At 38.0% G+C, this 26,952-nt stretch overlaps 1 protein-coding gene across 2 annotated transcripts in view; it reads left to right on the forward strand.

Moving 5' to 3' along the window:
- Positions 1-26,952, forward strand: part of TNKS (tankyrase) — a 217,779-nt gene that overhangs the window by 155,407 nt on the left and 35,420 nt on the right. For both annotated transcript variants that reach the window (XM_033176844.1, XM_033176843.1), the window contains exons 13-20: positions 2,195-2,274; positions 6,436-6,581; positions 9,143-9,308; positions 11,078-11,297; positions 11,591-11,700; positions 20,961-21,149; positions 24,543-24,780; positions 25,473-25,555. In XM_033176844.1, the coding sequence (XP_033032735.1) occupies positions 2,195-2,274; positions 6,436-6,581; positions 9,143-9,308; positions 11,078-11,297; positions 11,591-11,700; positions 20,961-21,149; positions 24,543-24,780; positions 25,473-25,555 (1,232 nt within the window). The remainder of the gene's footprint in view (positions 1-2,194; positions 2,275-6,435; positions 6,582-9,142; positions 9,309-11,077; positions 11,298-11,590; positions 11,701-20,960; positions 21,150-24,542; positions 24,781-25,472; positions 25,556-26,952) is intronic.

The raw sequence follows: 26,952 nt of genomic DNA on the forward strand, positions 1-26,952 counted from the left end.
CCCAGCATACTTATAAAGAATTTTACTAATATAGTACTTTGCATACCAGCTACTCTTTCACTCATGTTCCTTTTTTAATTTCATTTTTTTATATCTTTTTTAATTGTGCATCACTTTGTACAAAGTTCCTGGGCTGTATATAAGTCATTTCATCTAATAACATTTTTCACATTAGTTCTAAAAATAAGTCTATCCTAGGCCTATTCAAGGTTTATAATAGGTGCAGGTCTTTAAAGTCTATATAGTAATTAACTGATATTTTAAACATCTTTACTTTCTCCTCTTTAACCAGGACTAATAATTCTTTTCTCATAGTTCCAGAAGCATTCTTATATTTGCTTAAGACTTTTTGCTTGATTGGAAAATTATACTCTTTAGTAGACAGTCTGCATCAACATATGTGTTCCAATTTCAAATAATTCTTAGATTTCAAAAATTTAGCCGTATTAAATGTATCCTTAAAGTGCTATCATCTAAAAATACTGTTATAACTCTATATACATAAAATAATTGTCTCTTTATTTTGTTGAAATGATAAACTAAAAATATTACCTGTAGATATCGAAAGGACATATCAGTGAATTTTGTCAGTTCCAGAATCACTGTCATAGAGACATAATATACACACAGCATCTTACCTATAAATGCAGTAGTGTATGTGCACCCTTATAATGGAGACTAATGAGACATGAAAGAGCAGAATAAGAGCAGCCAAAAAAAGAGCTGATTTGACAGACACATTGGCCCCAGTACATAGTGGAAATCAGTCCAGCAAATGCTTTCAGAATGTTCTCTGTGTGAAAAGGAATATAAAGGTGAGCGAGATTTGGTTCCTTTCCTCAACAGTTCCGCAAACTAAGATGTAGTATCACTCTTTAAAATAATTCAAAGATTTACTTTGTTATGTGAAACACTGTCTTTTTCCCTCCCTTAACCTCAGCATTCTACCTGCTATTATGATCAAAAAAGTAGTTTATCTTTTACTGAAGAATTGTCATAACTTATTCTGTGAAAGCTACTCTCTCCTGAAATGTAAAACCTCTTCATAGCATCACTTGATCTTCCCACTTGGACAGTGGGCTCAAAAAAGATGTCTCTGACCATAAGGTAATGCAGTCTTAGATCCGAAAGGTTTTCAGCACTCACTTGCTGAGGGCAAAAACTGGGCTGTTACATGATTTGTCCGAAGTTGTAGATTATAGAGCCCAGTCTAAAATGTAGGCCGCCTGGAGCACTGTCCTTTTGTGTTACATCTGTGTGCTCATTCTAAAAGCCACACTTCATATACATAAACATACTTTTCGTTGACATAGTATGAATTGTTTTCTTTAAAAACTTATTTTATTTGGGTCAATGTGGAATGAATTTTCAGTTTATTTATATTGGATTAATCAAAATAATAACTCATTTGTTAGCCTCTAGACCTAACAGCCCAATTTAATTATATTCTATTTAGCATTGCTGTCATACCTCCAATTATACAAACATTGAAAGTTGCATTTTCCTAAAGCCATTCAATAAATGTGAATTAAACAAATGTCTGTATTTAGTAGCCCTTTTCTGCTCACTGATTATACTCGATGATTCTGACTCCAAGATGATTCTGACTTCAAGAGTAGTACATTGAGACTAAAAGAAAAGTCAGGGCCGGGTGCGGTGGCTCACATCTGTAATGCCAGCACTTCGGGAGGCTGAAGCAGGAGGATCACCTGAGCCCAGGAGTTTGTGACCAGCCTGGGCAACACGCTGAAACCCCATCTCTACAAAAAATACAAAAATTGGCTGGGCATGGTGGTGTACACCTGTGGTCTCAGCTATTCGGGGGCTGAGGTGGGGAGGATTGGTTGAGCCTGGAAGGTTGAGGCTACAGTGAACTGTGATCACGCCACTGCACTGCAGCCTTTGTGACAGAGCAACTGTCTCAAAAAATAAATACATACATATGTACATACATAGAAAAATTAAACATTAAGTACTGAAAGTTGTGTGGCTTCCCTAGGTTTATATAACAAATTTATGGCAAAGTTTTGCTACAACATTTAGTAAAACCAAACTAAATAATTTTTCCTCCTGAACTACTTTGCGATCCCTCAAGAACCATTTTTGTTTCCAAAATGAATGCAGTTGGAATATATGAGTTTGGAGATATATATATATATATATATATGTGAGTTCTTTCCTTCCTTTTATGCAGAGAGTACACCTATACGTACTTCTGATGTTGACTATCGACTCTTAGAGGCATCTAAAGCTGGAGACTTGGAAACTGTGAAGGTAAGTCAGTGCCCTTAATATCTGGGATAGCACTGTTGAACTTTGCTAACCAATTCATTTTTAAGCTTCTAAGTGTATCTACTCAAATACAAACAGTAAAAGGATGAACAGAGTCATGGGCAGGAAAAATCTGTACTACTACTAAGGAATTCCCAGTATGTGCCTTATATTTATGAAACCATTTATATGTATGTATGTGTGTGTGTGTATATATATAGTTAGATAGACAGATGGATATATACATACACACACATATACATGGTTTTTAGTAATTTTTCTTCAGGTTACATGAAAGCTCTTTTAATTTCACTTACATTAATTAAAGTGTTACTATTTTTGGCCGCATTCACAAAATAAATAAACTAGATCGAGCCCAGACATTAGCAGGATGACATTTGAAACAATATTTCTTGATCTTTTCTCAGAGATTCACACATTTATTCTAGGAAAGCATTCCTGTGATCCCTCAACATTGGGATTATTCATATGCAGAAGATAGATTTTTTTTTGCCTGCGTAGCTCTACTTGCTTAGAAAATTTTATCAGTCTGTATTTGTGGTATAGAAACAATGGTTGTGGTTTTATTTTTTTTCAAATGTAGTCATATTCTAATACTGAGTATGCTTTTTTAAAACACGCATTTCCCATCTATAATCATTCACTTAGGGATGAAGTTAGCAAAAGTTTTTTTGTTTGGAGGTTGTTCTTTTGGGGTTTGTTTTTTGTTGTTTTTTTAAGAGATAGGGTCTTGCTGTGTTGTCCAGGCAGGCCTCAAACTCCTGGTGCTCAAGCAATCCTCTTGCCTTACCCTGCCTGCTATCCACGTAGCTGAGACTACAGGCATGCACCACTGCACCCAACTTTGCCTTTATTTTTATAGAAAAGTTAATAGTGAATTTGCTATTGACAGTCATAGTACTTTTTACGATGTACTGTCAACTTTGTCACCTCTTCTTAAGCAAACTTTGTTTTTGCGATTTTTAGCAAACTAATTTTAGCCTTCTTGATGACATATACTGGTTGAAAGTGACGGTAAACACATTCTGAGCTCTGTTGCCTAGAAATTTTATTTTTGTTTTAATATGTGGGCACTTCCAGGAACACTTCCAACTTAAAATAGTATCTAAGTTATTTAAAGAATAATAGTAAATTTTAGTTGTGATAGCCACTAGGGAGAAATTTTTATGTTGTCTTAAATCTAAAACTATATATTTTTTCTTAAAAATATTTCACTTGAAATGTATTCTAATAAAAGAAAATTCTTAAAGATGAAACAATTAGGCTTCCTTTCAGAACATGATCATCTCAGTGCCAGAATTGCTATATATGCTTATTATAATTAATACATACTTTATTTTTAAAGTGCACAGTTTTAAATTCCATGTGTTTTGTACATGATAGGCAGATATATACTACAGCTTTTAGGTTTCTTAAACAATCCATTCACGGTGAAGGCCAAATTTATTTTGATTTGTGGAGTGGAAGTAGCAAAAGAAAACAAAGCAGCACAAATTGAGTGAGAATTAGGCCTGGTAAATTTCTTCTCCAAGAGACTTCAGAAAGTATTAGAATTGAGGTATTAGAAGAAAAGGCTGCCTGCTGAATAAAGCATTTGAAATTATGAAAAGTAGGTAGGAAGGATGTAAAATTACTTTGGCATTCGAAAGAAAACTGAAACAGAATAAAGAATTTCTAAAACTTAAAGATCCAATAGTTGAGAAGCAGAATGGGCGTCTATTTCTGTAGCCTCACAAACTGAGTTGTGTTCCACTCCCTGCTTACTCCTGTTTTGTCGGTGTTCTCTGCTAGAAGAACAATAGAATTAATGTAGAATGTGAGAACCAGTGGAGGAAAGCAGCATTAGGAAGAAGCTTCAGTCATGTCAGACTCCATAGAGGGTGTCTACTATCAATTTTTGCATCTTTTCTTTTTGATTTATGTATTAATGTATTCATTTTTATTTAATTTGTCAGTTGTGCTATTTATATATTAATATAGCCATAGACTCATTTGTCATGAGAAGATATTTGACCTGGCCAGATGACAATGGCTCTGCAGATTTTAGAGGCGGGTGCATGTCTGTATAGAGCTGATGAGATTGTGAACTTGCCTTTACCACCCAGACTCCTTCCTGTCGTGTGAAAATCACACCACTTTAAAAGAGCTTCTTTTTATCCTACCTGTGCGAAAGCTTCTTGTCTTAGTCCATTTGTGCTGCTATAAAAAAAAAAAAAATACCATAGACTGGGCAATTGCTAAGCAATAGAAATGTATTTCTCCTCAGTTCTGGAGGCTAGGCACGGGTACTGGTTCCCGATCCAGGTACTGGTAGGCTTAGTGGCTGGTGGGGACCCTGTCGGTCTGCCTTCAAGAGGGTGTCTTGTTGTTGCCTCTTCTGGAGGGGGCAAATGCTGTATCCTCACTTGGCAGAAGGCGGAAGAACAAAACGGCCAAATGCTGTGTGAAGCCTCTTTTAGAAAGGCCTTAAGCCCACATTCAGGAGGGAAGAGCCTGCATGACCGTCACCTGCTTAACTCCATTGCATTGGAGATTAAGTTTCAACATGAATTCCAGAAGAACACAAACATTCAACCCGTAGCACTCCTACGTACTCTATCAGTAGAAATCTTTCAGGTTCCTAATTTCTATGTAATAATAGCTTATTACAGTGGCGGAAGTGGCAGCAAAATTGTGAATGCCTGAAAATCCCCAAAGACCCTGCAATCATCCTTTATAGCCTAGAGCATGCATGCTATTGTCTGTTCTTCTTTATTTGCTTTTTCTAATTTTCATTGCCTTTCTTCTGATCATTTCCCTCAAGTTGGATAATTACGAAAGTAAGCAATGATACATGATGTAGCACAAAGACCAGGAGGTTAAAAGTCAGTAAAGCAGGGTTTGAGTCTTTATTCTGCTCCTTACCAACTATTTGAAAAGGATGTCACTTAACCTTCATCCCTGATTTATTTATCTGTAAAGTTAATTTATATATTAACCTCCATCCCTGGTTTGTTATCTATCAACTTCATAGATAATAATTTCCTCACTGAAAGAATATGATACTCTTTTTTTTTTTTGAGATGGAGTCTCGCTCTGTCACCAGGCTGAAGTGCAGTAGCACGATTTCAGCTCGCTGCAACCTCTGCCTCCCAGGTTCAAGTGATTCTCCTGCTTTAGCCTCCCGAGTAGCTGGGACTACAGGCGTGTGCCACCATGCCCAGCTAATTTTTGTAATTTTAGTACAGACGAGGTTTGACTATGTTGGCCAGGATGGTCTCGATCTCTTGACCTTGTGATCTGCCCGCCTTGGCCTCCCAAAGTGCTGGGATTGCAGGCGTGAGCCATCACGCCCAGCTGATATTCTTTATAAACTGTAAATTATTATTCAGCTATTATCATTACTCACTTATTACCACCAGTGATATAGTCTTTCATTCCTTACATGGCATCCTGCTGCTTTGTAAACAAATTGAGCTTACAATTTAGATTGTGCTGAAATTGAAGCATTCAGAGAGAGATAAGGAGACACAGAAGAGATTTGGGGGACATCTCTGAAAGAGATGAAAGAGAGAGCCCAAAAGCTAGGGTATGATTAAAAAACCAGTTTAACTTGTAGGTAAGCAAACATTGCCCCAAAAGTCAAGTAAAGACCTGTTGACTACATAGCTTTGCTATAGTCAATCAAAAGACCGAGGGAGAGGCCCAGGCAGAAAAATAATTTTTCCAGAGCCTTTTTGCTCGCTTGACTCACATTAGAGAAGACAAGAGCTCTCTAGTTACATAGTCAACTGAGGTTGGTGTTAGCACAGGCAGGTGTGTCATGACAAACAGTATAGCATATCTCAGGGAGGAAAGACAAAGATAAAACAGTAAGGCAGTATTTGCATTGAAAATGCTTGCTTTATTGTGGGTTTTTCTATTTGATTCTGATTTTGGTCAGGAAATGTTGAAAAACATTAATTTGCTCTGTATATAATAAATATTTGTAGTCACTGTAAAGTGTAGTGCTGATTTCTAGACATTTGTATTGTTTAATCTTTGGAAATAAATATTCATTAGAAAATTATAATTTATCCAAGATGTTGCACTATTTTGGGGCAAAACCTGTGAATAAATAGTAATGTTTGTTTTGTGTTTGTCTCTGTGTGTGCACCACGAAAGCAACTTTGCAGCCCTCAAAATGTGAATTGTAGAGACTTAGAGGGCCGGCATTCCACGCCCTTACACTTCGCGGCAGGCTACAACCGCGTGTCTGTTGTAGAGTACCTGCTACACCATGGTGCCGATGTCCATGCCAAAGACAAGGGGTACGTGTTAGAAGTTAGCTGTTCGGGAGTCATTCTCTTCATGCTTAAAAAAATTTTAAATATTTTTGAAGTCTTAGATTTTTTCTTTATTAAAAAAGTAATCCTTATTTTTTTGTTTAAAACATAAATTAAAACATAGAAATGTCACGCCTGTAATCCCAGCACTTTGGGAGGCTGAGGCGGGCGAATCAACTGAGGTTGGGTGTTCGCAACCAGCCTGACCAACATGGAGAAACCCCGTCTCTATTAAAAATACAAAATTAGCCGGGTGTGGTGGTGCACGCCTGTAATCCCAGCTACTCGGGAGGCTGAGGCAGGAGAATTGCTTGAACCCAGGAGGTAGAGGTTGTGGAGAGCTGAGATTGCTCCATTGCACACCAGCCTGGGCAACAAGAGTGAAACTCTGTCTCAAAAAAAAACGAAAACAAAACAAAACAAAAAACAGAAATGTGCCGGGCGCAGTGGCTCACGCCTGTAATCCCAGCACTTTGGGAGTCCAAGGCGGGCGGATCACCTGAGGTCAGGAGTTTGAGACCAGCCTGACCAACATGGTGAAACCCCGTCTCTACTAAAAATACAAAATTAACCAGGCATGGTGGCACATGCCTGTAATCCCAGCTACTCGGGAGGCTGAGGCAGGAGAATCGCTTGAACCCGGGAGGTGGATGTTGCAGTGAGCTGAGATCACACCATTGCACTCCAGCCTGGGCAACAAGAATGAAATTCCATCCCCCCCGCCAAAAAAAAAAACAGAGAAATATACAGTATAGAAAGTGAAAATTTCCTGTCAGCCCACCTCCTGCTCAGAGATACAGCATTAAAATGTTGAATGTATTCCTCCAGATACTGTAAATGCATAGACTTGTCTGTGTGCTCTGGTGGTGGCAGTGATTTTTAACACAAATGGTGGTACCATCCTATACGGTCTGCTTTGCAGTTTACTTTTTTCCACCCAATAGTATATCTTGAATAGTGTTCCCATATCAGTACTTAGGAGTCTCATTCTGTTAATGTTTGTATATAATATTTTATTGCGTTATATAAATTTTGTTTTGTTTTGTTTTGTTTTTGAGATGGAGTCTCACTTTGTCACCCAGGCTGGAGTGCAGTGGCGCGATCTCAGCTCAATGCAAGCTCCACCTCCCGGGTTCACAACATTCTCCTGCCTCAGCCTCCCAAGTAGCTGGGACTACAGGCACCCACCACCATGCCCGGCTAGTTTTTTGTATTTTTAGTAGAGATGGGGTTTCACTGTGTTAGCCAGGATGGGCTTGATCTCTTGACCTCGTGATCCACCCACCCAGGCTTCCCAAAGTGCTGAGATTACAGGCGTGAGCCACCACGCCTGGCCCTATATGAATGTTTTTATATAGTCTGTTAAGTTATTGTTTATTCTTCTTTTTTGCTATTAAAAATGTACAGTCTCTTCTAAAAAGAAGTCATCCACCCCAAAGTCATCAGTATTCCTAGAAGCATAATTTTATTTTTACTAATTCAGTTACTCTATATTTTATGTTAGTTTGTTAAATTATTTTAATTTGTCTAGACAAAGCCTAAGGCAGCTACTTAGAAATGTGAGAAAGATATTTTAACTGATAGGAATTCCCATGTTGTGAGTTAATTTCACATCATCTCAAAATAAGCCAATAGCTTTCTGTGTAATTACATAGCAGTGCACAGTAGAATTAAACTACACGATTTAGGCCTCATTGAACCATTATGTATTTATTTATCTTTTAAAAGGGACACATCAGACATGAATATTCACTAACAATCACACTAGTGCTTTCAAAGTGTTACAGTGTATTGGAGAGCAAGCAGCATTTGCTTCTATTGCTCATTTTAACACTTAGCATATTTCATCCCAAAACTAAAAAAAAAATTCACTCAATACTTTGCTTCTGCCATGTGTTAAGTTCAACATTTTATTCTTTTGATGCACTCTTGTGGGAGCATCTTTTTGTCCTTTTAGAATGTCAACTGCTTACTAATCAGAGCTTAGACTCCTCTCAGAATAGTTTGCCCGTTTCTTACCTGAGTAGCACTTATAGTTGACATCATCATTTTTCTCACTGAATACTTTTCTGAATTACCTGGATTGTGAATTTTCATTGTTTGGCACCTCAGTATTTAAACCTGTGCACGGAAGTCACCACTCAATCACCACTATGATTAAACCACTATGATTCAATCACCACTATGATTTAAACAACTTTTTACCAAGGTAGAACTTGCCTAAATAAGTTAATTGCATTATATTTTTTATAAGTAAGCGTACAATTTTCATTAGTAAAACTCATAAAGATAAGGATTGCCGTGAGTATATATCCATCCCCAAGAAACTTAGGAAAAAGTCTTTACACTGAAAGGACATTTTTGAAATTACTACTCCTTATTTACAAACGGGTAACTATATCTTAAAGAGCAGAGATGGGTGTATTTCTTTTTGAGCAGCGTTCAGTATAGTCAGTACCGTAGAAGAATGGTAGCATTTTTATTATAAGAATCATTTTAACTCAAAGGTTTGTTTTATAACTTTAAAATAATTTTCTTTTGTTTAGTGGCTTGGTGCCCCTTCATAATGCCTGTTCATATGGACACTATGAGGTGGCTGAGCTTTTAGTAAGGCATGGGGCTTCTGTCAATGTGGCGGACTTATGGAAATTTACCCCTCTCCATGAAGCAGCAGCTAAAGGAAAGTATGAAATCTGCAAGCTCCTTTTAAAAGTATGTAGTTTAAAAAGTTATGAAATATAAACTAATTGTGTTTATATTTTGGTTATTACTTGAAAGTCAGTTGGGGTGTGTTATTCTATTAAGAACAATCCTGCTGTAGAGACTGCCCTCATTTTCTATTTCCCGAAGACTGTTTATGTGATATGATACATAGCTTAATATCTGAAATGCTTTGATTAAGTCCATGTCATAAAAATTCATCAAAGTAGGTTTTAGAAAGAGCTGAAGTAGTTTGCATTGCTTATCTAGTACTTATAGTATTAATAACAGAAAAAATTGTACAGGAGAAACAAGCTTTTCTTTTTTTTTTTTCTTTTTTTTTTTTTTTTTTTGAGACGGAGTCTCGCTCTGTCACCCAGGCTGGAGTGCAGTGGCCGGGATCTCAGCTCACTGCAACCTCCGCCTCCCGGGCTTACGCCATTCTCCTGCCTCAGCCTCCCGAGTAGCTGGGACTACAGGCGCCCACCACCTCGCCTGGCTAGTTTTTTGTATTTTTTAGTAGAGACGGGGTTTCACCGCGTTAGCCAGGATGGTCTCGGTTTCCTGACCTCGTAATTCGCCCGTCTCGGCCTCCCAAAGTGCTGGGATTACAGGCTTGAGTCACCGCGCCCGGCCAAAACAAGCTTTTCAATCAAGTTGTTTTTTTTTTCCTTGTTGGCTATTTTATTATTGTTAACTAACTCATTCTTCATTAGTAAACATTAAACATTGTATCTTTTAAGAACTTATTTTAATATCAGATTTTTATTAAAATATAAGATCATCTCTAAAGTTGTTCATATAGATTTGAGATACATGTAAAAGAGTAAAAACTAGTAGTTATATGAAACTAACTATAATTTATGTACACTTTAAGTTAAAGTATATTTTTAAAAAATGACCAGATGTGTATGTATGAGATTTTCTCTTGCTTTTTTTAACTACAGAAAAAAAAAATTGATGTGTTTAAGTAAAATTCTTCTCCCTTCACTTTTATGATATCAAATATGTTCTTATGAATCTTGAGAAAAACACAATATCTGATATTCACTTTTATTATCACTGGTTGGTAAGAAATAACTTCCAAGTCGTTGTGAATCCATTGTCCAACTTGACTTACAACTAATTTCCGCAGTGAGCCCATGACAGTTTGTGGCCAACCCATAATAAAAATTACTGACTTCTATTTACTTTATTTAATAGGTATTGGTAATTAAACTTTTGAAGTCTATAATTTTTAATACATTTATATCTAATTTCATGGTAGATATTAAGACTTAGGATAAAAATATTAAAAATATTACCAAACTTTATTCTTACTAATTCTAAAGATGGCCTTTAGAATTAAGTCCTTTTTTACCAATGTGTCTTACTCTACTCTCTTCTTTTTCATACCTACTGAATATCTTTATGTAATTGAATCTGGTCAAAATTAACATCCATGCTATTCTTCAAAGTAAAATAGGTTTCCAAAGACAACTTGGAGTCGGAGAAAAAGTATATTAAACAAGTTACCTCAAAGATACTTAAAACTCTCCCTACTTCATCATCACCATTGATCCTGAAGCTTTTACTGAGTAGTATTAATAGTTAGAAAGCTGATCCATTATATTGCTAAGTAGGAATTTTGCAAAGTGTTTTTCAAAATGCATATAGAGTAGATATCTTCCCCTGGAGGAACAAAGGTAGAGTAAATTAAGTACCTACCTACCTACCTACCTACTTACTACAGAAAGATACTATAGAAAATACAAACCCCATTTGGCTTTTCTTCTTTGTAGCACGGAGCAGATCCAACTAAAAAGAACAGAGATGGAAATACACCTTTGGATTTGGTAAAGGAAGGAGACACAGATATTCAGGACTTACTGAGAGGGGATGCTGCCTTGTTGGATGCTGCCAAGAAGGGCTGCCTGGCAAGAGTGCAGAAGCTCTGTACCCCCGAGAATATCAACTGCAGAGACACCCAGGGCAGAAATTCAACCCCTCTGCACCTGGCAGGTGAGCGCCCCCAGTGCCTCCATGCCTCCTTTTCCTTTCTCGGACACCTGATCCAGTGTACTAAAAGATGAAAGCCATGCTGAACATAAATGGGACTACTTAGTAAAATGCTCTTGATTGACATAGTTTTGTATAATTTCTTATTGTGAAGTCCCTCCATTATGAGATAGTAGTATTAACTTTTGAAGCAAAAAGTATTAAAACCTTAACATTTTCTGGTCCTTATTTTATATGTATGTATTTTTTTTTCTTTTAAGCTGACACGTTTCCTGTATTTTTTTTACTCTAAATAGCAGGCTACAATAACCTGGAAGTAGCTGAATATCTTCTAGAGCATGGAGCTGATGTTAATGCCCAGGACAAGGGTGGTTTAATTCCTCTTCATAATGCGGCATCTTATGGGGTAAGCATACTAACATTGAAAGCTAGAAAACTGGCCGGGCGCGGTAGCTCACACCTGTAATCCCAGCACTTTGGGAGGCCGAGGCAGGCGGATCATGAGGTCAGGAGATCAAGACCATCCTGGCTAACACGGTGAAACCCCGTCTCTACTAAAAATACAAAAAATTGGCCAGGCATAGTGGCAGGCGCCTGTAGTCCCGGCTACTCAGGAGGCTGAGGCAGGAGAATGGTGTGAGCCTGGGAGGCGGAGCTTGCAGTGAGCTGAGATTGTGCCACTGCACTCCAGCCTGGGCCACAGAGCAAGACTCCATCTCAAAAATAAATAAATAAATAAATAAATAAATAAAATCTAGAAAACTTCCCTGGCACTTACGACTTTGTTAAATGCATACTATGTGTTAAGTGAGTAGATATCTAACTAATAGCATGATTTAGCACAATTTTAATCTTTTGTTCAGAGTTTTGGCGTTTCTTCCCAGCTAAGCTTAACTACCTTTTGGCCAACAATCATGTTTTTTATTGCTTTTTGGTCTCAGCACATTATCAAGCACAATAATAGGCATGTAATGGGTATTCAGTTTATATTTATCAATAATATAATATAATATATTTAATATAAAATAATATAATAAATATCAATTTCTTAACTGTACTTCAAGTAGATTTTAAAAACTATAAAAGCTGTGTGGCTGTTATACAGGCATGGAAAGTATGGTGGCTTACATTTATCTTCAGCACCTTAAAAATATTCGAGTAGCCAGGCACAGTGGCATGTGGCTGTAATCCCAGCCATTCAGGAGGCTGAGGTGGGAAGATCACTTGAGCCCAGGAGTTCAAGGCCAAGCCTGGTCAACATAGTGAGACCTGATCTAAAAAAAAAAAAAAAATTAAATGGCTGAGCAGTTGATATATATGGTTTCATAGAGTAGGAATTACTAGCTAAAACCTCCCAGTGAAAGTCCAGAGTTATCCTTTCAAACACTATCATCAGTTGTAAGAGGAAGAGAAATGGATTGCAGTGCCTTGATGCCATATGTCAGAACTGACTGAAAGTAACTAAGGCTCACTCAAGCCTGATGGCTCACGGCAGAAATAGGAGGAATGCTCATGTGCTTGACAGTTCATCCACTTAATCCCTTCTTGACTATAAAAACCCACAGATGCCAGTTCATACATACCAGGTGTTCTCACAGTTGGAATCACTATTGATAGAAGGTGGTTTCTAGATTTGCAAAAGCCTGACAAACTGTAAGTAAAAAGCAAACCAAACCAACCACCTTGATTACCATATTCTTCCTCCTGCTGCCCTCTCCCTGGCCCTTCGTAATGAGACTATCATCTCTCAAGCCCATTCTACAAAGATCTGTATGACAAATCTGAGTGGGGATACTTTTAAGGAAAGCAACAATCCAGTTTTCTGAAAGAAAATTATGCCTCCAAGTATGATATAAATTAATCAAAATTATATTTAATAAGTATTAGTACTGAAATCGTCTTGAAACTACAGTATTTAAAGTTATCTTTCTAAAGATGAGTAATCTTTTATTAAAATTCATATAAATTTTAACCTTCCTTCACATAAGGTTTTCAATTTCTCTGAACAACAAATACTTCTACCAAAGACTTGGCATGCTAAATATTTGCTGCTAACATACTACATATACATTACATGTAATTCTTGACCCTTAAGTTACAACTATACATGTATATCATTTGGAGACTGATTTTCAGCACTTCTTAGCATAATTGTTTTCTTCATATGGTATTCTACTCATCCTTTTGCTTAGCTTCAGTTAAGAGTTTATAAAGCCAGTGGGATCAGTAGAACTGAAATTAGATCTTTTATCTTCTCTGTAAACCTGCTATGAGCAAGGACAGGTGGTGGCCGTAGAATTATAATAATGAACCGATCTAGTAAAGCTTATGTTAACACTGTCAACTGTGTAGACTACAGTAGATCCCATACATTGTGGATGTAGGGAAGTTCTACTCCATTAGCTTGCACCTTTCACAGTCTTTATAGCAGTCACAGCGGATAAGGAAAAGAAAAAATTTATAAAGTATTTTACCTTTTGATCCTCATTCTTCTCATGGGCTAGTGTTAAGATGTGTTCTACTCCATTAGTCTTCACCTTGCACAGTCTCTATAGCTGTCACAGAGGATAAAGAAAAGAAAAGTTAATTTATAAAGTAAGTATTTTACCTTTTGATCCCCATCAGTTAAGATGTTACTTACTCTACATGTGTGTCACTTGAAGACCACTGTGAACAGACTAAAATGTACAGTGGTTCTCTTGTGGCTCAAGCGTAACGTAGAGTACTGGTCGACCTTGTCTAACTTCATGTTGCCTTGAGGCTGACTTGCTGTCAGCTGAAGAGAGGTGTAATGCAATCAATCAGTCTCCCGACCAGAAGTCCACTCTTTCATTTTCGTAAACTTAATTCACCATCGCCCATAACTCCCCTTCTCCTTTTCTAACTCCAAGTGAAAAAAAATAATGAACACTTTTTTTCACTATCTCTTTTTATGTTTGTTAAATCCCTACTGCTTAGCTGTTTGTAAATGAAGGTAACTTACTGAGGTGAAAATGAACAAAAAATTCTCCAGGCTATGTAAAGGGCATTTGATAGAGGTTTTGATCAGCCTGGTTCATCTCATCCTTGTATGGAAGAAGGCAAATGGGCTACATAATATGTTTATAGCAAATATTTTTACCTCATTGTGAAGGTGGATTGAGTCACTAAAAAAATTTTTTCATGTATTAAACTTGTAAATTTAAAAATCAGGCATCCGCGAGTTGATGACTATCACTTTTTTTGACAAACTTTCACTTTGGTGGTTTCTAGACCTTTTTTTTTTTTTTTTTTTTTTTTTGGTCAGATACATGAGTGTGATAATACCTGTTTTTTGTTTGTTTTTTAACATGGGCAACCCACTTCCCTCAGCAATCTCACATGACCCACAGTGACTCCCGGTTGGTATCTTCCCCATTCAGAATCTCTGCTCTGCAAAATAGTTTTATTTAACGCCACTTGTAAAACCCATCATCTATTATGAGTAACCAGTCAGTAACCATATTAAGTCAGTATTTCTCTTAATCTCAATTAATAGACTTAAAGTAAGGCTAGGCATGGTGGCTCACATCTGTAATCTCAGCACGTTGGGAGGCTGAGACAGCAATATGGTTTAAGGCCAGGGTTTTGAGACCACCCTGGGCAACATAGTGAGACCGTATCTCTATATAATTATATTTTAAATAAATATTAAATAAACAAATAGTTATAAATAAATATTTAAAATATAATGAATTAAATTAAGGAGTATTTATTTGTACTCCTTAAATATGTATACTTATATATTTAAGGATATATATAGCCACATATATATTTAAGGAGTACTAATAAATACGTATATTTATATATTTAAGGAGTACTAATATTAACACAATATAAAAAGTGTAAAAAGCTATGTTGTCGCCGGGCGCGGTGGCTCAAGCCTGTAATCCCAGCACTTTGGGAGGCTGAGACGGGCGGATCACGAGGTCAGGAGATCGAGACCATCCTGGCGAACACGGTGAAACCCCGTCTCTACTAAAAATACAAAAAAAACTAGCCGGGCGAGGCGGCGGGCGCCTGTAGTCCCAGCTACTCGGGAGGCTGAGGCAGGAGAATGGCGTAAACCCGGGAGGCGGAGCTTGCAGTGAGCTGAGATCCGGCCACTGCACTCCAGTCCGGGCGACAGAGCGAGACTCTGCCTCAAAAAAAAAAAAAAAAAAAAAAAAAAAAAAAAAGCTATGTTGTCTCCCCTCAGCTAAAGAGTAGATATAACTATGTTTCTATTATTTGTAGACTGATAAATCTGTGTATCTTTCAAAAGTTCCTTTTTATTCATTCTATCCTGCCTTGGCTGGACATTTTAATGAAATCATAGGGCTCCAGTCTACATTTCTATTAGGATGGCAAAACACTGATTATTTTATATTCATCCCATGAATTTGATGATGCTTGAACTAGCCTGGCCACATATAATCATTTTGTGGAGTAGATTTTCTGTGGCATATCGTCTGGAATAGAGCTTCTATACTGAAAATTAAGCAATTTATAGAGCAATTGTAGGTATAGTGTTACCCAGGGAACTCTACTTAAATAATTTCTTCTTCCTAATATTATTCTCTTTCCCATTTTCAGCTTGGAAGGAAAATGGCTCTTGTGTTTTAGTCTAGCACACTCTGCAGGCATCTGTGGTTTAATGGAGAAACCTGAACTTAGAGTCTGAATATCTGGGATCTCATCATTCCTCTTCTGTTTTATAACCCAGTAGTCTTCAGCAAGTGCCTAAATTTTTCTCATCTTCAGTTTTCTCAGTAGTAAAAGTTGGATTCCAAGACCTTCTTTCCAGGTTGTTGTAATGATTAAATGAGACTGTGCATGTGGAAATTCCTTTATCTAATGTAAGGGATTATAAAAATGCAAGATAATACTGTTATTATAAAATAACTTGCTTCATGACTGGGTGCAATGGCTCATGCTTATAATCCTAGCACTTTGGGAGGCTGAGGCAGGAGGATCCGTTTGAGCCCAAGAGTTCAAGGCCAGCCTAGGCAACATAGCGAGACCCCATTTCTACCAAAAAGTATATATCTATCTCTATATCTATAGAGATATCTATCTCTATATCTATAGATATAGAGATACTAAAAATTAGTAAATTCCTCACTTTCCACAGCCTCTGTACTGAGCCAGTCAGAATAAGGGCTGCATGTCACATCTCACAGCCTTAGGAACAATCTATATATTTGACTGGCTCAGTATTTGTATTAAATAAACACAGATTAATTGACTGGCCTGAGGATGAAATAATAATCTGAGGTAGCTGTGAAATTACATAGTTATTTACTTACACAGTTATTTCTTGTTCATTATTCCTTCATACATATTTACCTTTTTTCCGCTAGAGAGCCCAGTCTGCTCTGTGTGTCTTTGAGCCTTTTTTGTATAAAAAGAACCTCAGTTTTTCCAAATGGAGAAAAAAATACATATTTATTTAAGAAGCATCAATAAAAATTACAAGTTGCATGAGAGCTGATATTAGTGGTAATGTGCCTTATGTGTTGGTGTTCTTTATATTATAATGCCTTGTATTATATTTGAATGCATGTTTACGCAAGACAGTTAACTTTTCTGCTAGTCAGTAAATTGCATTGATACTTACTACGACAAAGCATGTAAATTCATATCTTATAAGAGTAAATCAATTGGCTGGTATATTTTCTCTCAACTGTTTTTATTTTCCAGTGCTTTCTCTAAAATGGATAACATCTGGGGAATTTCATGACATAATTGTAATAAAGCACCTGTACAGTTAAATGGCTTTAACTGAAGCTAAGCACATTTCTCTTTCCCCTACTTCCCACCTTTTTAAAATTAAAGGCTTCCCAGTCTTTTTATGTTGTATTTGTCATTTAAAGCATTTTGTATTGCAGCTGGATTCTGAAACTATGTTAAATTGTCTGTTTCTCCTGGAAACATTCCAACAGAGATCAGTTTCTTTTCTGGACCATCTAGTTCAGTGCTTTTGCTCTTATATACTGTGTTGAATAGAATTGAACTGCTGTTTATTGGATTTGTCAGCCTTAAATTCCAGTTACTATTTTTGCCTTTGTGGTATAGCTACTTAAAAGAATTAAACAGCTTAAGAACTGTATTTTTAGTCTATTTGGGTAGTAATGTACTCCTTCCTGTTCATTGTTCTTTCAGACATTTGTTGGAAAATTTCACAAGCATGTAATTGGTTTGTCCAAGCATAAACTATAACTTCAATATAAAGAAAGCTTAATAATACATACTAGATAATACAATTCATTTTATACACATATCCACAAACATGTAATTTTCCTTGGACTTTCTGTAATTTTGGAAGCCTGTGTAAATGAGTCTACCAAATGATATTATTCTGCCAATAAACATGGGAGTTCAATAAAATTAAGCATCAGAAACAGTTTGAATAGCTTGTAACCTCACTGGGGAGAAGCTTGAAATTATTCTGTGCTTTTGGGTTAACTTAACAAAAATTACTGCCTTTTTTCAACATATAGCCTTTGAATAAGGGAGATAAATTACTAGGTTTGGTTTTGTTTTAGGTGATTTTGATAATACCACAAGTGGTACCTCTGTTTTCATCTTTTGTGTTAGACAATTTAAAAATAATTAAGCTATAGAATTAATTTTGTAGTGATAGTATAATGCCAGAAGAATCACCAAACATATCCTGTTCTGAGAAGCCTTAGTCTGATTATACAGCTTTTTTATTTTATTTTTTGTTTATGGGGTTTTTTGTTTTGTTTTGTTTTGAGATGGAATCTCACTCTTCACCCAGGCTGGAATGCAGTGGTGCAATCTTAACTCACTGCAACCTCCGTCTCCCGGATTCAAGTGATTCTTCTGCCTCCCGAGTAGCTGGGATTACAGGTGTGTGGCGCCACACCCAGCTAATTTTTGTAATTTAGCAGAGATGGGGTTTCACCATGTTGGCCAGGCTGGTCTCAAACTCCTGACCTCGAATGATCTGCTGGCCTCAGCCTCCCAAAGTGTTGGAATTACAGGAGTGAGCCACTGCACCTGGCCTATTTTTTGTTTTTTGGCAGTTTTTTGCTTTGTATTATTAGAGCAAATGTGGAAACTTTCCTTAGTAGTTGACTGATCTGTACTTTTCTTTTTAGATAAATGTTCTTCACTTCGTTTTCAGAAACTACTATTTCTAAAATTAGGAAATACAGATATTTATATTACATAAAGTTAACTACTACCTCGGAAAAAGTGCCTGTTCTTTTTGAAGTGAGTGTCTTCAAGAGTGCAGGGAAGACAGTGATATCTTAAGGAAGATAGAAAGTGACACGCATTTAGCAGCACCTTGGGAACTTTCTTGGCCCTCCCTGTCTTTTCGCATTCTCATAAATGTCTTCCTTAAAAACCTCAGTGTATGGTAGTTGAGCAGCAGCATGAGTTAGAAATGTATTCTCAACAGATAATGTGCTTTTGAGTTAATTATCCAAACTGACCAAGTTATGCCTGGAAATGTGTCTGTAAGGGACACAAATGTGCCAGTTGCACCAAATTATAGTATATTGGAGTTGAAATGGATCTCAGAAATACTTAAGTGGTAACCAGCCTAACATCCTAAATGTATTTATAAAAATATACAAGTTATTTTTAATATTCTTTTTTTTTTTTTTTGAGAGGGAGTCTCGCTCTGTCGCCCAGGCTGGAGTGCAGTGGCCGGATCTCAGCTCACTGCAAGCTCCGCCTCCCGGGTTTACGCCATTCTCCTGCCTCAGCCTCCCAAGTAGCTGGGACTACAGGCGCCCACCACCTCGCCCGGCTAGTTTTTTGTATTTTTTAGTAGAGACGGGGTTTCACCGTGTTAGCCAGGATGGTCTCGATCTCCTGACCTCGTGATCCGCCCGTCTCGGCCTCCCAAAGTGCTGGGATTACAGGCGTGAGCCACCGCGCCCGGCCTATTTTTAATATTCTTAAAAAGCCTATCTGTTGAATCAGTAGTGCCTATTGTGTAATTGATTGTCTTAGCTTATTTTATAAGGATTTTTGAGAAGAAGCTGAAGGCTTTTGCTATATGGAGCTCTTACTTGAGTGAACCTGGTCTCCATGGAACTTGCTCCTATATTGGCTTTTATAGTCCTGCTCCTTTATAGTTCTTCTCCAGCTTCCATTTTTCCTTTTGTCTCCTCTGAGGATTTTTCTTCCACTCTCCTTGTCCAAAATACTGTTGTTTTCAAGGTTTTGTCCACCTCGTAATTACCTTTCTGTATTCCTTTCCTTAATGAGCTCATTTGTCAAGTAGCTACAACTATTAATCCACTATTCCATTTCGTAATCTCCCTGGAGCCCCCAGCCCCAATCCTCAGCCCTCCGTAGGTATTGAGCAGATGCTGATTGGTGGGTGAGTGGCGGGAGAGTGAGTGAGTGAGTGAATGATGCCCCCTTGACTGTGCTCCAACCTCTTCTGACAAACCATCTACAGAATGTCTTTACTTGGATGTTTTACCTCAGCAGGTGCCTACTACCTCAATGAGCCTTATCTGAGAGTTTCATATCTACTTAAACTTCCTTTTTTTGTTGAGATGGAGCCTTGCTCTGTTACCCAGGCTGGAGTGCAGTGGTGCGATCTCAGCTCACTGCAACTTCTGCCATTTGGTTTTCAAGCGATTCTCTTGCCTCAGCCTCCCAAGTAGCTGGGATTACAGGCTTGCACCACCATTCCCAGCTAATTTTTGTATTTTTAGTAGGGACGGGGTTTCACTATTTGGCCAGGCTGGTCTCGAACTCCCGACCTCAGGTGCTTCGCCCACCTCAGCCTCCCAAAGTGCCAGGATTACAGGCGTGAGCCACCGCACCCAGCCTCTACTTAAACTTTACAACTCAATTTCTGTTAATAGTTCTATCTTATTTTCTAATCTTCTAGATTCTCCCCTCCTTCCCCTGCTTCCCAAAAAATGTAGTCATCTTTGACTTTTTCTCTTATGTTGTGAATTTGGCTTTCTAAACCCAATTTTTTTTCTTTCAAAATTTCTCAGATTTAGCCCGTGTTTTCCATTTTTCTGTAACTGTCAACGGTTCAGAGTCTCATCACCTCACGCCCAGGTTATTAGCATGTCTGCTGCTAACATTTCCTCCACCCCTCAATCATTTAGACATAATAGACCAATTTTCATAAAATGTTATGTTGCTTTTTCAAAGGCTGAAGCAAAAACATTGAGAATCTTTGAGATGAGTATTTCAGTAAATCTGATTGCATTAGGTTAGAAAAGAAATGGGAAGATAAGAGAATCAATGTGAATAGAATGCGTGTTTGAAAAGTTTGGCAGATAGATTAGACCATTAACAGAAGACTTGAATTAGGTACTAGTTTCACTTTACAAAACGAAACACCTTACATCGTATTTGTTTTTAAAATAAAGCTGAATATATTAGGATGAATTTTTTTGTAAAAAAAAAAAAAGCCCATGAACAGTTACAGGATAATAGTATAGTTGTGTAATTGAGATTTTGAAGGAGGCAAGAAAAGATGGAGTCCAAAGTATAGGTAGAAGACTGAAATTCTTTTTTATTTTTTAGAAGAAACTTCTGTTAAGGGTGAAAATGGAGATATAGAGAGAGTGAATTATTAAATAAAAACAAGTATACACGATGGTGCTTTACCAGATGATCTCATTCTTAACTTTGTATCCTTTTCTTTTTCTTCAGCATGTTGACATAGCGGCATTATTGATAAAATACAACACGTGTGTCAATGCGACAGATAAGTGGGCATTTACTCCTCTCCATGAAGCAGCCCAGAAAGGAAGGACGCAGCTGTGTGCCCTCCTTCTAGCGCATGGTGCAGACCCCACCATGAAGAACCAGGAAGGCCAGACGCCTCTGGATCTGGCAACAGTAAGTCCTCATTTCAGATACTGAGTATTGTTTCTTATACTTTCAGAGATGACATTAAATTCTCGGGCTCACCAGCGTACTTTTAGTCATGTTTATTTCACTTAGAACAGAGATCTCCTGAAAATTTTTGAAGTTCACACTTTTTCTATGAAAATATAATTTAAAACTCTTAAGGCAAACTAATCAGTAAGTTAGTGTAATTTTTTTTGCCATTCTTAGCCTGCTAGTAAAACATGAATCATAAGAAAACACATTTTTAGAGTGTACCGTCAAAGAATTACATTTAGTAAAATATCTCGAACCTTCTATATTTGGCATGTTATTGTAGAGCAACTAATGTTCATGATGATTTACCTAAGTCTGTGAGATAGTCAAAGGAAAATTAACTCTGGGCAGTATTATTTAACTGCAGAGTCAAAGTTAAGCACCACATCCTCTTCCCTGAACTTTCTGAAAATCAGGGAGTTACTGTATAGTCACAATAATTTCTAATTTTTTAAGCCAGAAATGTTTTTTCAAGTTATATTCTGTTTCATTTATTTATTGCTGAGTAACTGTTTCAAAACACTTAGTGGCTTAAAATAATAATGATTTATTATTTCTTATGATTCTGTATGTTGGCTAGGAGATTCTGGTCTTACCTGGGGTCACTTGTGTAATTGCATATAGCTGGTGGCTGGGGCAGAAACATGAAGACAGCTTCACTCATATGCCTGGGGCCTTGCCAAATACAACTAGAAGACTGGGGCCTCTCTAGTCCCACGTGGCATCTCATCATTAAGTAGTCTTGTTAGAATTTCTTCACCGAATAATTGCATCTCAAGAGGGAGAAAGCAGAGGCTGCCATTGTTCTTCAAGGCTAAGCCTGGAACTGACATGCTGTCACTTCCGCCACGTTCTGTTGTGCAAAGCGAGTCATGAACTCAGCTCAGGTTCAAGGGATAGGAAAATAGATTCCACCTTCTTTGAAAGGAGAAGCAAAAATTTCATGGCCATCTTTAATCAGCCAGTCTTCCCTGTGACTACAAATTAAATCTATTTTTCCCACATTCAAATTACACTCACCTGCCACACGCTCCCCCAACCAACAAGGGGCACAGATAGTCATCACTGGGTCCTTAGCAGTTCTAAAATTCAGCCAGGCACGAGTTATCAGGGCCGTCTACTCTGGAGTTAGGGAATGGTGCCTGATTAGGGCCCAGTTCTGCTCCCAGAGAGTGGTTCACTGTGGCTGTATTTTTTTTTCCTTTCTTTTTTTTTCTTTCTCTTGAGATACAGTCTGGCTCTGTCACCCGGGCCGGAGTGCAGTGGCATGATCATGGCTCACCACAACCTTGACCTCCCAGACTCAAGCCATCCCTCCACCTCAGTCTCCTAAGTAGCTGGGACTACGGGCACGTGCCACTATGCCTGGCTTTTTTTTTTTTTTTTACTTTTTGTAGAGACAGGGTGTTGCTATGTTGCCCAGATTAGTCTTGAAGTCCTGGGCTCCTCTCTCAGCCTCCTTCCTCAGGCTCCCAAAGTGCTGGGATTACAGGTGTGAGCCACTGTACCCAGCCTCTGTAGCTGTTGGCCATGCCCTCTGAATTATCCTTGTCTTTTCATAAGAAATGGATCATATTTACAGCCAAATGGCTTTCTCCACCTGTTCCCTGCTCGTAGAAATTTTGGGGACCCTAAGCCTTTTACTATTTTAATCTACCTGTCCCTTTTAGTCAAACTAGTACAACTCTTCCTTTATAAACTTTTGGATTTCCCATCAAATTACGCACCACTCCATCAGCCAAAAGCCCCACCCACAAATCTTTTCAAGACAAGTCCTTCTGTAATATGGATTCCAAGTCAAGGTGCAGTGGGGCAATGCCCATAAGACCCTTCGAAGCTCTTTCATCTAGCCAAGGGAATTCACAAGGTACCACCTTAGAGGTTTTTTAAAGATTTTGAGGTAATGTATCTATACTTCTGGTTGATTTTTATTCTGAGGCCATGTTTTCCTGTCAGCACCCTGGATTTGACCTTTGGCCTGAGGCTGTGCCTTACTTGAAGAAACTTTTGCTGATGGAGAGGCTGGGAATGGTGAATAATTTTATTTTCTAACCTAGCAAATCTTGGGTGAATACTTTTCCTTAAAGAGAACTAAACAGTTCCTTTCTCTCTTCCTATACCTTATCATGGGCAGGTAAACATACCAGTCCAGCTGGCGAGGCAAAATTTGTTCTGGAAATTTCCTTAGCCAAATTTACAAGTTTATTTAGGTTCACGTTCTGCCTTCCATAAGACTTTATGTGCCAGTGTTGCCAAACTTTCTGCTACACAGCATCAGTCCCCTTTCTCTTGCCTTCAGTAGCACTTGCCTGTCTTCCACTCACAGCTTCCCTCAGCAGTAACCAGGCCACCTTTCACACCTCCAGCCAAAGCCACATGTCCACCAGCACCCCACTTCCCGGTACTGGTGTGTATTTCATTTCTCTACTGCTGCTCACTAAGCCACCCCCAAACCCAGTGAGGATTTCACATGACGATGTGTCGTTTCTCACGCTTCTGGGAGTTGACTGGGCTCAGCTGGGCAGTTCTGCTGATTTTGTAGTTACCTGCACCTGGGAACTCAGCGGAGGCTGGCGCTTCCAAGATAGCCTTTCGTCCTGCAGGGCTCTCCCTGCATAGGATCTCACCACTCAGTAGTCTAACCCAAACTGCTGTCCAGCATGGCAGATGGCTTCTAAGAGAGTAAAAGTAGACACTGCCAACACTGCAAGCCTGGCTCGGAAGCCTCGGAACATCACTTCTGCATTCTGTTGGGCAAGACGACTCACAGGGCAAAGCACGTTCAAGGGGGTGGGCATTCAAGGGGGGCATGCGTGACGGGAGGAAGGAACGGATGGCTGGCTGTCTCTGGAGACTATCTCCCACACACTCGGAAAGCCCGCATACTCGAAAAGCAGTTGCATCTAATACTTAAAAACGGTAAAGTTTATGAATAAATGAGCTAAGAGTGTCATCCCTTTGAAATTTCACCAGATGCTAATTTTACGTGACACTATTAAGTGTGAAGTAAATAACCAGATTATTATAGCTGTTTAAACATAAACAAAATATAGTAAATATGGAAATTTTTCTAAAGAAGGGTGACAGTTAACACTGAAAGTGCTTTTTTTTTTAATGAAAGAAGAAATATTTTAAAAAATTACATGGTTTCTCCAATTCTGTCTACTGGAACTACTGAAACTCTTTGGAGCTGTGGATAGGAGAAAGAATGATCAAAACCCAGAAGGGGATAGATAATGAGACATTCATTAAGGAAAAAATCCACAAAGCATTTGGTTCTTAGTGAAAAACTAACCATTTCAATATACAGTATTTTCATGTGTTTTTTTTTTTAAATCATTTTTTTAGGCTGACGATATCAGAGCTTTGCTGATAGATGCCATGCCCCCAGAGGCCTTACCTACCTGTTTTAAACCTCAGGCTACTGTAGTGAGTGCCTCTCTGATCTCACCAGCATCCACCCCCTCCTGCCTCTCTGCTGCCAGCAGCATAGACAACCTCACTGGCCCTTTAGCAGAGTTGGCCGTAGGAGGAGCCTCCAACGCAGGGGATGGCGCCGCGGGGACAGAAAGGAAGGAAGGAGAAGGTGAGTAGACCCTGTGAATGCTTATTTATTTATGCCTTTTGTTCGTGGAGCAGAATTACTTTTTTCTATTGATAATTATTGAACGCCTCAATTAGAGACGTCCTGTCTGAAATTTTCATACACACAACATCTTATAAGAAATATTTCTTCATAGAAGACTGCCACATTTCTTGGCATTGCCATTGTTCTTATTTCTGTATATTCTAGAGCATCTGTTTACAACCAGCACCTTATTGAACCACTTATCCTGACATTGTGTCAGAACACAACTGAGAGGTCATTTCAGGCATGAAAACTAAAATGATAGCTGATACATTTAGATTTTTTAATTCATTAAAAGCTTTAGATTTCTCTGTATAAGTAGTATTCTATAGTATAAATATTATACTATAATATTTTAAAATTAGTATTCTCTATATTTTTATGAATTACAATGTTATAATTCTATATTCTAACCATATTAGAATTGATATAAATACTAATTTGATAAAGATAAAACACTCTGCTTTTATTTCTCCATCAACTTCAGAAATAAAGTGTCTGAATTAAATCTATGTATTCTGTATTATTTTATGCCATGTAAAATCATCTGACAGCCAAGGTTGTCAGAGTCATGTCTTTAAATGGATACTGAAATTGTCTTTGTATTTAGAGAATTCTTTCTGAGAATCTTGAATATGTTTCTGTTTTAGTTACCGGTCTTGACATGAATATCAGCCAATTTCTAAAAAGCCTTGGCCTTGAACACCTTCGGGATATCTTTGAAACAGAACAGGTAAACACTCTTTTGTATATTTGAGTCATTTAAACTAAATACTAAGAGTTAGGCTGGATGCAGTGGCTCACACCTTAATCCCAACACTTTGGAATGCTTAGGCAGGATTGCTTGAGCCCAGGAGTTTGAGACCAGCCTGGGCAACAAAGCGAGACCCCCATCTCTACAAAAAACAAAAACAAAAACGTGTTTTTAAGTTAGCTGACCATGGTGACTTACTGGGCACCTGTAGTCCTAGCTGCTGGGAGGCTGAAGCAGGAAGATCACATGAGCCCAGGAGTTTGAAACTGCAGTGAGCTGTGATTGTGCCACTGCATTTCAGCTTTGGTGACAAAGTAAAACCCTATCTCAAAAAAAAAAAAAAAAAAGAATTATTAATTGCCACCCACCTCTTTTCTCTTTTGCTTCTTATGAGCTATTTTTAAACCCACAACACATTTCTGTAAGAAGCCAGAGGAGCCCAGTATTTTATACTTCTCCCCAAAATTGTCTGACAAATGAGAGTCTTTGTTTTGTTTTATCTTTACAAGCAGCCTAGCACTTTGCATTTTATTACATGTCAAAACTTAGACCATGCAGCTACCATCATTGTCCTTGGTGGTTTGGTTTCCGGAAAGTGTCAGTCTTCATTCATCTCACTTCATTATTCATGTGACTATGCTCTTGAAGCCGTTGCCCATTCATTTGGAAAGCGCAGTCGTACTTAGACAAGTGCACCTTTTAAGAATCGCCCCTTTATGAAGTTTCTGTTGTCCACTTGGAATCTTAAATAATCTTGAACCAAAAGTTGGCCATACATTCCAATAGACCCACCCTATTTGGGGATCCATCTTAAATGTCTGTGAGGGGCTGAGGATGGAGTCATCATTAGGGCATGTATGAATTAGGATTATTCTGTTTGTTTTACTGTTTTCATACAGTATAAGGAGTGGTAATATTATATGCTGTCATTATTATGGTCAACTTTAAATATTGAATGCTGGTAAGTCCTGAATTTAAATGGACTGTTGATATACATGAAATTTTAGCATGGGAAAGGTGTTTAGAGAAAATTAAGTTATTCTCCCAGGTGTAGGGATCACCCTTGTATAATAACACCCATGTTAGTCCTCCAGCCAGGGAAGATACCTTGTTAAAATTTGGGACAGGTGTAATAGAATGCTTGTAACTTAAAGTGTGCCAAAAACTGCCGGTAGGTATAATTCATTTGTTTTGGGCTTATGCTCACCCTGTTTTGCACAGAGATCTAATCTCCAGTCTACATATGTATTCAGTTTCACAGGACTAGACTCCCTACAGAGGCTGTAGGGGAGAATCTATTCCATGCGTCTTCTTGCTTCTGATGGTTGGCAGCTTCTTTGGCTTGTGGCCACGATACTCTAGTCTCTGCTTCCATC

This window comes from Trachypithecus francoisi, unplaced genomic scaffold, assembly GCF_009764315.1.
Source record: "Trachypithecus francoisi isolate TF-2019V2 unplaced genomic scaffold, Tfra_2.0 Contig01554, whole genome shotgun sequence".
In the NCBI taxonomy this organism is placed as follows: Eukaryota; Metazoa; Chordata; class Mammalia; order Primates; family Cercopithecidae; genus Trachypithecus; species Trachypithecus francoisi.